Raw genomic sequence first — 17,189 nt, forward strand, 5'->3', positions numbered from 1 at the left:
CCAAGATGATCTCAAAAAGTATTTATCAGTCTCCCAAATTCTGTTTTATGCTCTCTAAGTTTCTCATATATGACTTGGGTTCTTTTATCTAGTGGAGTTTTACTCATTATTTGCTCTTTCTTCACTTCTGTTTCTCAAATCTTTGAGGCTACCCAACTGTTTTAGAATTATTTTCTTTATTTAATTTTTTCATAGTCTCGTAATCTTTTTTTTCTCCTCACTTCTGATGCCCTTTCACATCTCTCTTCATCAGTCTAGCTCCCTTTCTCTCTAAGTTTCCCTCTCTCTTTTACATACCCTTGATGCATTCCTGCTGGCCCTAGTCTGTCCAAAGGGATTAATTGATAGTGAGAGATAATAAATCTTCCCATTAGGCGCAAGGCCCCTGCCCATCGCTCATTATGCACCTGCTGCTCCTCAACGGCATGGCCTGGGGTTTCCCCGGCTTTTTTAACACACACATCTGCCATCCCAACGCCAGCAAGGTTAATCTCTTTCTCTCTATCGTAGCAGATTGGCTCTCTCTCAAGACACATACTTGTTCATGCATGAAAGCCATTTAAAGCACACATGTCTATTTATTCTTTCTCTTCTTGTTTTTTTTTCTCAGAGTTGAGAAGCTTGGATATGTGCACGCTGTTGTATGCAAATGCAACAATCTAGAGAATTTGAAAAAAGACCAGCATACAAAATCTTCAACTAAATAGGAAATATAACAATCTAGAATATGGATACTTATAGAATATGTCAAGTCTTCAGGTGTTTCAAAATGTCTCAGTTTCAGCACATAGACCTGTTTTGTTAAGAATGTATAATCTATGTTGTCATTTTTCTATGTTCTGTTATGATATGATCAGTTTTGTTTTACTGTTGCAAATTATACACTTTTTGGCCACTTTACTAGGTTATTTTTTCTTTTAGAGTGCCGCGGTTGTTAGTGCTAGGCCATTTGCTCTCACTATTTTAGACACAGCTGATCTACTGGGATTTCCCCGCATAACCATATGTAGAATTTACAGAGAATCTGGAAAAGAAAAAAAATAGAGAGAGGCATTTCTCTGGGTGAAATCCTTCATTGAGGTCAGTGGAGAATGGCTAGAGGGTTTGAGCAAATAGGAAGCCAACAGTAACTCAAATAACCGCTTGTTACAACCAAGTTTTAGTGTTAGGGTTGAATATTCTTTAAATGCCACAGCCTACTGAGCCACCCCTCATTATGCTTTGCTAAGAAAATTGGAAATATTTCAGCTAAGAAAATTGGTAATGTTATAAAATATAGTATATAAGGCAGAGTGTGTACAATTTTAATGAGCTTTTATTCTTCAACAAAGCCTGAACTCTTCTAGGCAAGCTTTTCTGCAATTTCTTTTAGTCTTCAGGAAGAGTTCTCAAAGGGAGTGCCAAAGAGTTTGGTCTTTGATGGATTTTTTTCATGTGATGCTATCATGTCAGCATGGACCAAAATCCATAAAGCATGTTTCCAGCATCTTGTTGGCAAAAGGGGACCAACCTGTTAGTAAGAAGGTTACCTACTAATGAATATACCAGTGAATATATTTTTGAATATTAATCTTATTTTCTATAGAAGGCATTTGGCTAAGATAACTTGCTTTATGCCATCCTATTATGCAGCCTTTCAGTTTGATTTCAAATCCTCGAATGTTGCCTGAAAGCATCAGATGTTGAGTCAAAGTCCTTAAACAGTGGGCACTGACTTCTCTTTCCACACATGGTTGTTTGTATTTGCAATTAGACAATATATTTTCATCATCATCGCTTGCTGTTATACATTTTTGTTATGTCTTTGATGTTTCCTTATGCATTCTGCATAATGGCATAATGCATAGTCACTAACAGGTTCTTCATAATGATAATCAAAATCTGATTCGAGGAAATTGAATCTAATCCAGTAATTTTGGGCACATCTGCAAGCTTTCTAACACGAAGCAACCAAAATCACAGAAATGCAAATAGTACCTTGAATGTGAGACTCACTGCAAAACGTTTAACTGCAACTCTGAATGTGTTGATACTGAAAGCTCAAAGATATTCAGTGATAACATGCTAAAGCCACATCTTTAGCACGATGGAACATCACTAATCAGTCAGTAGATCAACAGATATAAATAGTTTGTATTTTTATTTAAAACCTCATATAACCCATACAGCAAACTGTACAATTGAATTATTCACAGTGTGTTAAAAAGAAAATAATTCAGTAGCTTTTATATAGTATTTTGTCGATTTTCCCCATGTTTTACTCGGCTGTGGGTTATTCTAATGTTCTTTTAACACATACAGTTACTAGGAAAACAAAATCTTTTTTTCCTTTTTTTTTTTACAAAACCTTACAAAAACTATATTCATAGAAATTCTGCATGTCCACAAAGAAAACCCTGGTTGGCACCAACATATTTATCATATTGTTTGAGAGGTTTTCTGCCAAATGATAGAAGCTTTGCAACTGAAAAGAAAGGTATACATAAGAAGGCATACCATCATGACTGCTAGAAAATCAAAATTCATATCACACACTGCTAATGGAACACACTTTTCTCCCACATTTCTTACAAGTTTGTGTAAAATGACATTATTCACATTAATTTATTTCTTAAAAAACATATATATTCAGTAATCAAACTGACTGGATCAGCCAAATCCGAAACCCTGTTGTAATTCCAACTAATCGGATGACATTTTGATTTACTTTCACATATTACAGACGTGAAAAGCAATCTTGTCTTTCAATAACCTGCATGAAAAGCTACAGTTCACATGAGGGTAACAGTAACGTAGCAGAACCATGTATCAACCACAGCCGTACCTTAGACCAGGTTGTCATCAGGATTTCATGAAGAGTGAAGGTCCGGGTTAGGGTTACGTAATATAATCCTACTCTAAAACAACGTCCCCCAAATTCTTAGGAAAGCTCAGCATTTCCATTTCATTTTCACTTCATAGAAATATTCTCGCCATCATATAAGAAGATTTACATACTGTATATTTTTTCCATCCGGATGATATTAATCCAATATACCATATCATATAATGCATTTCTTTTAAATAAATTAAAAAAAGGTGTGGGGCTATGGATTTGGGGTAAAGTGAGGAAGTAGTTAAAATTGACCTCTCTAATGAAATAAATAGCATCTAGAACATATTTACCTGTTAACAGAATTCATTTATAACAGTATAAATTTAGCAAAATACATTTTCTCCTGCTGATTTTATCTACATATTCTACTTTGCAGGAGGGAATTGATAAAACAATAATACAGTCAATCTCTACCAAATCAATGCTTAGTATTACAGACTGGAGTTTCCTTGAATCATAGATAGTTACAAATTACTATTTTGTTGTTGTTGTTGATGTTGTTTCTGCGTATCAACAATTTAAACCTCACAGAGGTTTGCTGTTCATTCAGCTTTCAGGCGACAGCAGCTCACAGACTCCTCGAATCTTTCTTGGGCACGACACTCGCTTTAGATACAGTATAGCATACAGTATATGAGCACACAAAACTGTGATCTGTCACCACATTGTCTTTCAGTATGTTCACACACGACACGTATGAATTCAGTCCACATCAGGTAATTGAAAAGAAGAATACGGACGTTCTGGTCGCAGATGACCTTCAGAATCTTGCTTTGCTCATTTAAACCCAAACTTATGCCCAGTATATATAATGCAAACCAATCATTTGTCCAAAAAGCCTGCAGATCACACAGATGAATGGAGTGTTTAAAATGTCAGAAGCAGTTGGGACATTCAGTGGTCCTGTGGCACATTCAGACACAGACCAAACACATATTTTAGTGAATATGTCATGCTTAAATGCTTGAAAAAAAACAACAACAACAAAAAACCCAAACAAAACAAACTCTGTCTCTCAGTTGTAATATAAACAGAAATGCCTGAACTAATGCCCTTCAGCCCAATCAAGAGTTAGAGATTTTAGAAAAACTGCAGGCTGCCACAACTAGTCAAAACTGCTTCAATATTTTCAGTATTATTATTAAAACTGTTTGACATTTTTGACTTTTGAACAGGAAATTGATCAATAAGTTTTCCTGTGTTGTTTGTGCAATAATTGTTTTACATTACATTTTGATAAACATTTTTTTTTAATCTAAGTTGGTTTGCTTAACCATAAAATATAATGTATTTAGGATACCTATTACCCTGCATGGTTTGAACAAATTTTACAACAAGATTATTACAACAAAATTTAAAACGCTCCAATTTGCTTTTCATTGGACTTTTCATTGGATGCAAGATTTGTGCTCCTAAGTGAACCGTTCTGCCCCATATGCTAATGTAAATGCTTCTACTGAATCATCATATCTTTGGCAATCATCATTTTAAGTTAATAAAATTTAGTCATGTACAAAATTATTAGACACAAAAGGTATTACTAGGACCATTATAGCAAGGTTGTATCTCTCGTTTTTTAATACATCTCAACAATCCACTTTGCATCAGTGACTATGATTGCTTGTGTCTATCAATATAATTAATTACAAATTACAACTAACTTAATTGCTCAACTTTTAACTAGCCGTCCACCAATAACAATACTGCACATACTAAATTAGTTTTCCTATACCTTTTGACTCAATGACAACCATTAAAGCCCAGACAACAAGTTTGAGGTAACATTATTTTTTGCTGTCTGAGGCCATTTAGGAGTGTGTAAATCAATCAATTGGGTAAAGGTAGAAACTCAATTTTTGCATGTGGCAAAACTGAACTTCAATCAGATCTCCTTCCGTTCTTGTATTGTATATCTTTCATTTATTGCCATTGTCCATAGAGCCATTCTTCTCGCTGTGTTCTGCTAAGTTTTTTCAGCCTGATTCAGGATTCCTTGAACATTGTGTTTTTTTTTCCTTGTGTTTCTATGTTGCGCACGTAAACATCAGACTTGAAACTGATTGAGTGTATATACTGTTTCCTTTCTCAGGAATGGGCTTTTTTTCTTTTCTTAGAACCTCACTGAATCCTGCTTTTACCTCTTTCAGTTTGGATTACAATGGTGAATGTTGTCATACCTGTGTGGCTGATGCTGCCATTTTCAGTTGCCCATGTTTTGTTAGTGTTCCCATGTCACTGTGGTTAATGCTGTATCTGGTGATCCCATCTATACCATTGTCTCTAGTCACTGGCAGTGCCCCTGAAACATTGCTCAGCAGGCTCTTGCCCTGTGGGGAACACATTGTCACGGGAACACAGGAGTCATCCCAGTGCTGCAGCTCATGTTGTCCTTTCCTGGGAGTCGTCGGTCGTTGTAGGCGTGCATGTTGATCACTGCATCCGTCTTCACCATGACTGGAGGCTGAGGTTTGTGTTTCACCCGTCTCTCGCAGGTGAACGACAGTCTGATCTCGTCCACCATGGCACTGCACAAAGACCTCTGGGCAAAAAGGGAGGATGCGGAGAGGGCAGCGAGAAGGAGAAGAGGGGAAAGGGACGGGGGGTAAATGCCTTAGCTTTAAATTGTTCTGACAGCAGAGAGTGTCGGCAGTCTAAGGAGCACAAAATGGATAAAAACATTTATGTTGGGTTAATTCTGGTATGTTTGCATTGTGTGCATGTGCATGGCTGTCATCAATATCAAACTGCAACACCACCCCGCGTAGAGTTCACACAATTCATTGTTTCTGTGTCAAAAAAGTTTGGTGTGAGAACATGCAACTATTTTCTTAACATGACTCAAATTAATGATTTACAACAGCAAAGGCGCTCATGATATTCTGACATCGCCAGTGACTAATAATGGATTACGTCTCTATGCTCCAATTTGCAATTATGCTTGTTAAAATAAGTAAATATTGCGGTGTTATGGCCAAGTCCTCCTGGGGATTAGCCAAAGGCATGCAAATCCTTTTATAACATGTTTGAACGAAAAAGCCATGAATAGAGCACAGCTTTGGTTTAGCGGCTATATGGAACGCAGCAAAATAACAAAATGGCACATGCACCAACTTCTTAGCAAAAAGGTGAATCAAATGCTAGTACAGTGTAATTAAATTAATTTCTAAGTAATTTTCCATGCATACTTAAAAAAATATATTCTTCTGTTAATTTATGAGGACATATACCTGCTCACGTTCCGCAGTCTTCCGTAGTTTGTAGATGAATTCAGCAATTGCCACAAAAACAGATAGCACTAGGCCAGATGCCAGCACAATGAATATACCACCCAGGTTCTGGATACCCATGGGGCCTGTTTCGCGATGCCGTTCATCCAGGCAGCTGCTCCCACTCCACCACTTCTCCTTTAGCATGTGTAGGCGCCCATCCTCCAAGATGCTTAGGATTGCTATGGAGATTTTGTCTCTGTACGGAGAGCCTGGAAGCAACATAAGGCCTATTTTACTTTGGAAGAAACACCAGCTGGACTCTGTGATAATAAGGTTCATAAACATGCTGTGACACACTCTCACTAGTAGCTTAAAAAAAAGTTTTATGTTGCTGCCACATCTGAATAGTAATACCTCAACCTCCTTCTTCAAAAAGTAACACATAACTTTTCAATTTTTATAACTTCTAGTCTCAAATATACTCGTTAGCCATTTAAAAGTCCTACCGAGGGGAGTGCCGATGCCGTAGCCTTTGCTGTCGATAAGTCCTCCCACCTGTGTCAGGTTACAGTTCCTTCTAGTGATGTAATCAATAGTGGTGGACTCCGTAATGAGGGCATAGTCTGACTTCAACACCCTCTGAATACCATCTTCAATAGACTTCACCAGTGAAGTTCTTGGCCGGCTGCTCATAAAGGCCCACATCTTCTCAAAAGTAGAAACTCTAGATTTCTGTAAAGGATGAAAAGATGCAGTTTTTAAAAAGTGACTCATTTTAACAGTTCCCTAGCTGCAGGCGAGAGAAAGTAGCTAAAAAAAGTACAATGCTTCTGCCACTAAAAAAAAAAAATCAATTTTAAATAAATAAATTTCAGATGTTAGATGCCCCAAGGTGTTAAATCTGAAAATACTGCTAACCATAAAATCTCTCTAGTCCCTCTGGAAGAAAAACTTAGGGGGATTTTTTCTCCTTCTTTTAAAAAAAATTGAATAGAAAATGTCAGAGATGACACTTGTTCATTTACAGCACTTAACAATACAGTTTCTTAGCTTGTGATCAAATAGATTTAAATGATTACCCATATCTTCTTTGTCACAAGATTAAAGGACAGTAAATTAAAGCTCTGTACATATCTGTCCTCATAAGTGCTACTGAAGCAGCAATAATAGACAGCCTTGCCATTAGTGTTACATCGGGCTATGTGGTATTTCATGCAATTTTCTAGGAGGTCACATTTATGCCATGTCTAATCCTAGATAATTACTATTTAAAGAGTATAAGCCATTTCAAATTGTGAAAGATGCCACTATAAGAAGCCCTCTATTATTGTTAACTGCAGTATAAGCACAATCTTGGCTGCTTAAAACTGAGATATGATAGTCTGATATTAAAACTTTAAAGTACCAATTAAGATGTATGGCAAATGCTGCCAAGTTGGCATCTTACCATATGGTAGCTTAGTACGGCTTATTTGTGTTACAGCAGTGTGTAAATTACGAATGACTCATAATAAAGAACGTCTCCCCATCTTTCCCCAGTGAACAATGGGAGCTACATCAGGCATTTTTTCAGCCTATCATTAGTAGGTGGTAATAGTCATAGACAGGCTCCTTAGTGCACTTGTTTTAATCCAATGGGCAGCTCATAAGATAAGTTCTGGCCTATAGTGGTTGACTCTTTTTCTAGAGAAACGAAACATGTGCTACAACACTATTATAATTTCACGATCATGATTTGAAAGCTGTCTTATTCTGGATAAATGTAAAACTAGACTTAGATTGTGTTATAAATGTGTTGAAATAATCATCCATCCATCCATCCATTCGCTTCCGCTTATCCTTTTCAGGGTCGCGGGGGGCGCTGGAGCCTATCCCAGCTGTCATAGGGCGATGGGCGATCGTGGCTCAAGAGTTGGGAGTTCGCCTTGTAATCGGAAGGTTGCCGGTTCGAGCCCCGGCTCGGACAGTCTCGGTCGTTGTGTCCTTGGGCAAGACACTTCACCCGTTGCCTACTGGTGGTGGTCAGAGGGCCCGGTGGCGCCAGTGTCCGGCAGCCTCGCCTCTGTGGCTACAATGTAGCTTGCCATCACCAGTGTGTGAATGTGTGCGTGAATGGGTGGATGACTGGATATGTAAAGCGCTTTGGGGTCCTTAGGGACTAGTAAAGCGCTATATAAATACAGGCCATTTACCATAGGGCGAAAGGCGGGGTACACCCTGGACAGGTCGCCAGTCTGTCGCAGGGCTAACACACAGGGACAGACAACCATTCACACTCACATTCACTCGCACATTCACACCTAGTGGCAATTTGGATTATCCAATTAACCTATCCCCACAAGCTGCATGTCTTTGGACGGTGGGAGGAAGCCGGAGTACCCGGAGGGAACCCACGCAAACACGGGGAGAACATGCAAACTCCACACAGAAAGACCCCGGCCTGATAGTGGAATTGAACTCAGGAACTTCTTGCTGTGCGGCAACAGTGCTAACCACCGTGCCACCGTGGCTTAAATTATACACAATCTCAATACAATCTTAATCCCCAAATGGTAGTAACAGAAATCATCTGGTATCACAATCTTTTGGTAGCTTTTTTGACCTCAGTCCTCTGTATGTGCAGCACACAGCACGTGTGACTCCATCCAGAGCAAAGCTACGAACAGTTGAATATATTTTTCTAAATAAGTTTAAGACCAAATGCATCCATTTGCAGAGGCTTTATCTGCTCCCTGGTCTCATCAGTATTTATCATGCTTCTCTGCCTCATTGAGTTAACATCATTAAGCCATTCTGTAAGAGCAAGTAGGAGCAGAGGGCACGTGAGTCTTGGATAATTATACACCTGTGTCACCTATTTATGATGCAATAATCACAACCGTGATTATCAAAGTATTGAAACTGATCAAAAATAACAGTTTTACATTGGAAAAAGTAACATAAATACAGATTACTTCTGCATACATGGTAAACTGCGATTATGGTGATACTCCTTTACATAAGCAAAATGCAATTCGATTAATCATCAGCACATCAATATTGTTTTCAATGTAAACATTATCAACAGAAAATATGCATAAATCAAACTCGACAGTGAAGACTAAAGTATTCATGAACTAAAATACAGGATTTGCAGGGCAACAAAAAAAACTAGGGCAGGCCCTGAAAAAGTATTCGTTTTTTTTTTCTTTATTCCAATTGAATATCATAATCTTATGTGTCTTCAATAGAAAAGTGCAGTGTTTTCATTTTCTTACTCTGAGAAACTGTAACTCTGTTACATGTGTTATTCAGCACCACAGCAGCAGAAGCATCTGAAGCAAAGCTCAAAATAATGAAATAAAGTCAAGACCCTTCAGGCAATCGCTGAAACTTCGGAATAAAAAAACATCATCTGGAACACATCAAACGGTGTAGAGAAGTGGAGAAACTAAAAAGAAAAAAAGCCTTTGCTGTGGGAATTAAAATGTAACTGAATTTATATGTGTAATATAATTCTGATAATAATACTACCATTTGTACCTTGAAGAAAGACATCGTTGCACCATCTTTGACCACGCCGTACTCGATTTTGGTCTGCTTGGCAATGTCGTCAGCTGAGTCCACAGGTGAATCCATTCTTTCCACAGTGAGGAAAGCTGCTAAATTAGCTGTATAGGATGATATGATGATGAGCGTGAAGAACCACCAGATCCCACCAATTATCCTGGTCGACAGGGCTTTGGGCATCAATTCTGAGCCTGTAGGCAACGTAGAGTGAGAGACTATTAAACAATTAGCTATATAAAACTGTACATGCCAACAGTGTAACTGAATAAAACAAATGCAGTGACATGACCATGCATTTTTGTTAATTGGTCTGCAAATGTTTTTGGCAGTGCCACTAGTGTTGATCAAGGTACTGTCAATGAGGAAATGGAAACTGATGCGAGCTTGCCAGGTTAGCCACACTCTAAGCTTAGAATTCAAAAATGGCAGATCAGATCAGTAAAACTGTATGGTGCTTAGAGTTTTACATTATTTTTATTTATTTATTTTTTCAAGCAAGATGAAAATGAAATAATTGATGTGTTTGATTGTATTCAGTCATCAATATTTTCTTAAAGTCAGCTTTGGTAAAGCAACTGCAAAAGAACTTAATCTGTGAAAAAATAGGATGTGAAATCTGATGAAAAGCTTATTTATTTATACCCTCATGGCATTTCATAACTTATCATTTCTTTACATTGAGGTATTGTGTCAAATCATCAACACCAGTATAAAAATGAGAAGAAAATAAAGGTAAGCTATAATACCTCTGCATCAACCTCGACTTTGAGTGGTCCTCTGCTGAGTAATACTATGTTTACAATGGCTCACTGACTGGTGTTAAAGTTACTTTATATCTCATCTCTGACAACCTTTAAAATACCCTTGTGCTTTGTGCACTCTGTTACTTTACTGAGAAGATTTACGAGGGCAATTCTGAAGAGTAACAAGCCCACAGAAGAGGGGCAGAGTGGTCAGCTCTTTAACCTCTTCTACCAAATTTGATTGGATTTGTCCTTTGTGGTCTGACAAAGATTCTGCCTGGTTACAAACAAGGGACAGTAGCATCCTTTAATTCACTATGACTTCAGAGATGGAAGATCCAGATGCATTCTCTTGTTGCACTAAAAATGAAGTGAAGCAACGTGTAACTCAATTGAATTCCACACTATAAAGCGCTGCTGTCAGCAGGGAGCAGTATATGGTGCTGTATCAGAAAACTCTAATAAATACAAAAAGCAGATCAGTCATGTAGTGCCAAGGAAATAAAATGGTGTCAATATACCATACAGTTCTTTGAAGGTCTCTTGTAAACCGAGGAAATAACAAAGTACTTTCTGGGAGAACAATACAGATCCTATGAGTAGCCAGCGGTTCACATCTTGGTGTCCAGGAGCTACACTGCCTTTTTTGACATTTCAGAAATGTTTCCTTTTTTAGTGATCAATTAACAAAGTAACAGATGAAACAATGTGTGTATTGATTAATATTTTACTATTTTGCAACAAAACATTTTACTTCTGGTTAGCTTTCTCTTGCATCCAGTATATATCTAATGCTAAGCTAATTAGCATTATGGCATTTTTTTTTCTAAACTTTCTCAGAAGAAATGTCGATATGGTTATTTCCATAACCAATTAAAGTATTTCTAAAAATATATACAATATATATTACAAACAGTGTATATATTATGTTTAACAAGCAAAAAAAATGGTTTTAAACTAGTTAGCTAACCTAGCTAAAGCAATATCAATAGCCTATTAATCTTTAGCTGAAATAAAAATTCACTGTCCCTTGATGTATACATTTTCCAGTAAAAAGCGGTGAAACTTCTCGTATTATATTGCATACTCTCAAAAGAAAATATCATATTTTACGAGTTAAAAATTAACTCATAAGGGCTTTTTAGGCGATAGAGACTAAAAATGTTTAAGATTTTCCTTAATAACTCACAGACTGCTTCCAAAACACTAGCAATGTTTTGATAAAATTAACATACATGTGCACTAACTAAAGGTGAAGTTGATATCTTTTCACTAATAAAGACATGACTATAATATTTTAATTCTATAGGCCACTGAAAAAAATACATCAAACTAACCCATTAGGCTTTGTCTCAAACAGGAGTAGTCAGCAAAATAATTACATTGCTGTAGTACTATAATAATTTATCTTTAAAAAAATGTTTAGCCTATATACTTTCAATTTAATATAGATTTTGAGTACTGCAAGCTATAACTTCAAGGTAAAAATGTATTACTGAAATACACTGATGACTGTGACATTACAGATGTTTAATCTGGTAATTAAAATAAACTGACAATACAGCATCCAATCATTTGGATGTATTTATTTGTGTAATGCATTATATAGCATTTATATTGATATATTTTTGTTATTATAAAATAAAAAAAAATTAAATTTAAATGTATATTATCAAAATATTTTCATTTTCTCATGGTAAGGTATGTCATCATCACAAACAAGCATGATGCCTACAATTGTAAATGTTAAAACATGTCACAGTTGTGTCTTCTTACCATTGCATCAGATCTCTCCTATTGCACATTATAAAAAGTTCTTATCGCCGATACAGCAAAGCAAATCCTTTCTCACTACAGCATTTGATTTGCTATACTTTGCTAATTCCACTTAAATGTGAGCAATAACAATGCTTCAAAAACTATGGTCATCGCTTAATATTGAAAAAAATAAATAGCCCGGCTGATTTTTGAAAGTTAATTTGAACTGAATTATGTAAAAATTGTAGTGTTGCATTTTTAAGTCGTAAGATTATGCATTATGCAGTACTAGTTTCGGTTGCTCTCTTGTTCACAAGAGGTCGCCACAGCAGGTGGCTCCGGATTTTTGATTTATTTTGTTTCCTGATGCAACCCTACAGGGATTTGCATCTCCTGCCGGAATGGAACTAGAAATCTTTCACTTGTTATTGAAGGTCTGCATTATAGAGGCATTTTGATTCTATATTAATATTATAATGTTACGAGTTCTATATCATGTTGAATGAATCTATTTTGAAATAGTTGTTTGAGTTGTAAAAGGATTTTTCCTTTGTTTTGTAAGCTAATGCATGATAAATATACCATCTCTATAGCTGCTACTAACATCTCAACATACATTCATCAAAACACAATAATTAAGAAGTCTCTTTGACAGTATGATGTTATTTTCTTCTCAATAAACGAACAGATTGCTTTGCATCTAATAATGCCTTTTGAGTTGTCATCCTTTGGGGGGGAGAGTAAGAGTTTCTCTTTGAATTTAGAAATGCATCGTGCTAAGTATGATGCACCTGGTTTTTTGGAGTGTTTCTTCCCGCAAGCAATGTCTCACCTCAACACTAGCACTCGGCTTTCCCATGAGAATAGCTACCTGCACTTAGCATTCTCTTCTACGGAGTCAGACAAAAACTCCTTTTCCAAGCTTGAGGCTTTTACTTTTACTTAATTGGTTTAAAATAAGGACACTTGTGAATGGAAATGTTTGTCCCATTGCACGCAAAGTAGGCTAAGTTAATTTTGATGCCATTCTAAAAAAAAACAAGATACAAAAAAAAGCAAGGACACTGCTCCAGTTTCTCAACCAGAGTGAGAGAAACCCACCTCAATGTAATAATGTGTAAATAACAAAATAAAGAATGCTATATTTAAAATTTCAAAACAAAAAAATCATGGTAAACATACATTCACAATCCTATTTATATTATGCAGGGAGATGTGCTTTAATTAATAAAGAAACGATGTCATCACAAATATCAGAAACTGCATTGCAGTGCTTATTTTGCAGAAGCCACTTTGCAAGAAACGTTCAGACATGATGTGAGCAAAAACCTACCGAGACCCCAGGAACACATCTGAAGCACACAAAGTGTTTGCTTTTGCACCTCCTCATATTTTATGTTCTTTGTGTTGTCTAGGACACCTCCCTCCCACAGACAAGCTGGTAGATTTTTTTGGATTTTCTCAAACACGTCCATTTGCATTTTAAACATGTCAAGGAAATGGCTTCCGTCTCAGCTGCTGTCACTGTGTTTGGCAGACAAGCAAGGGAAGTCTGTTTATGTGACACAGACAAAATATAACTCGCTGCAGATCCCACCGTGCAGCATGTGTGCAAGGTACCATAGCACAAATGTGTGTCACCGAATCCCAGAATCAGTCTGCGTCGTCGCTTTTTTTCACGTCGATGCATTAAATGTTGAAATATACGTTTGACTGTACCTCTTTAAAAATTCACGGAGAAACAGTTATTGGAACACTAACCTTATATTAACTTGATATCCTGGTGTGAAGAAATTTATTCAATGAACTATGAAGAGCTGATTAGCAGCAGACGCAGCTCTAGTCAGCTCCAGCAGGCTAAATAAGAAGAACTGGAGCTGAGGCATTTACAGACAACACTCTATGAATTATAATGAAAAATTCTCCCCAGTTTAGTTTAATAATATAGGCTACTAACTAGCTCATTTTGTTTTGATTTTCTTTCTCCTCTCCCTTCCAGCCCACTGGTGCTATACTCATAACCCTCTGACTGCACCAGCAAATTGGCAGTGCTGCTATGCAGTTTCACAAGAGTGCCGCCGAATTTCTGTGCTTAATGAATTGCTGAATGTGTTTGCTATCCTTACGGGCAAAGATCTACTGCCGAGTCTCACTAAGCCTCCTTGATTTGTCTTGTTACACTGAGGTTAAACATTTTTGTTACGTTGGTCTTTTTCTCCACAGTTGACTTCATTATGTTATTTCTGGGCCTTTATTTGCCTACCTATCCCTTTCAGGGACACCTAGCAATGGCCTAACAGCAAACACTTATTTATATCCCTCTGCTTTTACTTAATAATATTACATCGACAATACGCTTTTTGATCTGACACTAAAATATATGATGACTGAGTTCAAAATTATAAGGCATCAACAGTGACATAAGTTGGTGGGCTACTTGTTGGACAGTTATAATTGAAGCATATGGATTCTCTACACCCGGCCACTCTTAGCGCAAGCCAAGCAGTGCTGAACACGTCACAGCAGCCAGTTCGAGCATAGCTGACAGCTGGCATTTGTCAAACATGTTCCTCAACTTACCCTTTGCGTCCTCAACATTCAGAAAGCTCTTGAGCAGGGCCAGTGACTGTGTAACGTGGAAATAAATGCAACGATGTGTTCCACCCTTACCCGCCAATCTCTGACAAGTGTCTGGCACATACTCTTCCCTTTTTAAACAGCAGGTAGGTGACAACAGCTTCCCTTTGTCATGTAAGACTGAGCTCGGCAGTTGTTCTTGACAGGTAAATGTCTTATGAAACAGTCACGGAATGGAAATCATGGAGCTTGTCAGTTAAAGAGGCAGAAAGTGGGAGGTGGTGGTGAAGAGAAAAGGAGGGTGGGGGTGACAGGATTGTTTCTGACAGGAAAGAGGATGTGTGCGCCGCCTTACCTTGTTGCATTAAGGAACCAACTCCAAACCAGAAGCTGTTGAGCAGGGTAAAGTTGTTCTCCACCACATCTGATCCAGGATTGCAAGGATGGGCGTCATACCATTCATATGGACTGAATCTGGGATTAAGAGAAGTTGGAAAGGAGTCAAAAACCTCTACCAGTCACAAGATCAAAGAACAATAGTATTATATCTTTTACATCATTCTTGAACAATGTTGAATAGCACTGCTATTTCAGAGTTTCATCTTTGGTTTAGAGTAAAAGAGATAATGATGCATTAGACAGCAACTCTACAAGCACTACTTAAAGCACGATTAATTGATTATTAGCAGCAAATTAAGCTGTAAATACGACCTTGGACTGATTATTAGCCTCTACAGTTGATCTGGTGAACATATAAGCAAACATCTGTCAAGCTAAGGATCAACACCAATAATCAATTAAGTAATTAATCTAGAATTTTGTCTCCATCATCTGCCTTAATTCTGGGTAGTAACTGTACAGCTAGTTTTAGGCCTTTTTTCACTAAGAGTAGCTCTCTGATAGTCTTTTAATAATACAAAGGAATAATGCAAGCAATAGATTTGTGGGCTTTAACACAAAAACAATGAGTTACAAAAACAAAGGGGAGTCACTATGGGGGACTCCGGAGTCGGTCGGTTATTTTGGCCACGAACATGGCCATAACGTCTGGGTGAAATATGTATAATATAGTTTATATGCAGTAGCTGGAATGGTTATATAGGTGCAAAAAAATTTTCAAACTATTATCAAATGTCACATCAAAAATGTAAATACACTGGTCCTAGTTTTTTAAGCCTTACCTCTGGAAACCCCCTTGACTTATTCCAACATGCTTTGTAGTTAAAGGTGACGATTGAAGCATTAAAATACAATTTTTCAGAGGGTGTAAAATGTCATGTTTGAGAATGTGAGGAATAAGGACCCCTGTGCAACTTTCCATATCTGTGACACCCACCCTCCACCCCATGCAACTTTACTGCACAGGAGGACAGAGGCTGGGAAAAAGTATTAATATTAACTATATTTTATTCTGACGTCCTCGTGGCAAGAATTGTGTCATCATTACCCCGACGTGTCTTATTTGCTAATGTGGCAGAATATGGCATTAGACATAATGAGTAACTAAAACAGTCCACTGACTCTCCTATACTGAATCTTTGGTTGCATATTTCTGTTCTGAAGGGATATGGCAGGAATAATCTAGAAAGATTGAATTAACTAGAATGTATATTATGAAAAGATTAATAGACTTCAATCTAATTACACAGCGCAGAAATATTTTCTAATATGTCAGCAATCTATTTTAATCTGAGGGCGAACTGAACCGATGGGTAATCATGAAATAGACAGAGGCTTTTCCAGGCGTCATTCATTAATTCTAGTCTTATTTAGGCATCCAGATATATGAACTGATGAACATTAAAAGACTGTATTTGCCCACTGTGATCTTGCCTAAGTGTTGTTTTCCATAGACTAAAATGACAACAGCCACATATACTCACCAGTGTTACTATCTTTAAGTGTTTCCATTAGCATTCGCGACTCATCTGCCCTTAATAACATGTGCAGACATCAAAGAGGCCTTGGGCAGCTGTTGTACAAATGTGGTGCTCTCTAACATTTTAATGAATTCCTTCAGTCTCATTTTGTTTTACTTTAATCTTAAATTGAAAGCCTTGGCCATGTAATATGTGATAGAGGCTTGGAAAATAGGAGAGATTTTTGCAGCCAAAATATACACGAACAGGACTTAAACAGGACACAAATGAGGAAAACCAGAATGCCTTTTTTCATTATTTCAGAGCATCTCCTACATAGGCAATGTGAGAGTACTGATTCAATCCTCCTGATTTCTCTGCTAATGTCTAAAAAGGTTGTGCTGTCAACCAGGGCCATAAGCATGTTTCAGACTTCATGCAGCAGCCTACATGCAGTAGAGTGATGCTGCGGAACAAGGTACTCTCCCGGGTAGGGACTGCAAACGACAGTTTTTTGGATTCATTCAATACATCATGTGTTGCTGATATATGTTATTAGATTTACTAGTTGTGATTTTAGTAAAAAGGGAAACTCTAATACAACATTTTTTTTTGTAAA

General features: G+C 37.3%; 1 protein-coding gene and 1 long non-coding RNA gene across 2 annotated transcripts in view; one reads left to right on the plus strand and one right to left on the minus strand.

Annotated features, from left to right (window-relative positions):
* Positions 1-17,189, plus strand: part of LOC147318949 (uncharacterized) — a 130,957-nt gene that overhangs the window by 89,901 nt on the left and 23,867 nt on the right. The gene's annotated exons all lie outside the window — the stretch shown is intronic.
* grik3 (glutamate ionotropic receptor kainate type subunit 3) overlaps positions 2,122-17,189 on the minus strand; it is a 97,495-nt gene continuing 82,427 nt past the window's right edge. Inside the window, exons 12-16 of the mRNA XM_086311173.1 lie at positions 15,067-15,185; positions 9,607-9,824; positions 6,591-6,816; positions 6,103-6,353; positions 2,122-5,412 (exon numbers count right to left, since the gene is read on the minus strand). Of these exons, the coding sequence (XP_086167299.1) occupies positions 5,047-5,412; positions 6,103-6,353; positions 6,591-6,816; positions 9,607-9,824; positions 15,067-15,185 (1,180 nt within the window). The 3' untranslated portion in view covers positions 2,122-5,046. The remainder of the gene's footprint in view (positions 5,413-6,102; positions 6,354-6,590; positions 6,817-9,606; positions 9,825-15,066; positions 15,186-17,189) is intronic.

Source organism: Aulonocara sp. 'chitande type north' Nkhata Bay, linkage group LG11, assembly GCF_057382095.1.
Source record: "Aulonocara sp. 'chitande type north' Nkhata Bay isolate Kocher_YH1m ecotype deep benthic linkage group LG11, A_spYH_male_GT1.1, whole genome shotgun sequence".
In the NCBI taxonomy this organism is placed as follows: domain Eukaryota; kingdom Metazoa; phylum Chordata; class Actinopteri; order Cichliformes; family Cichlidae; genus Aulonocara; species Aulonocara sp. 'chitande type north' Nkhata Bay.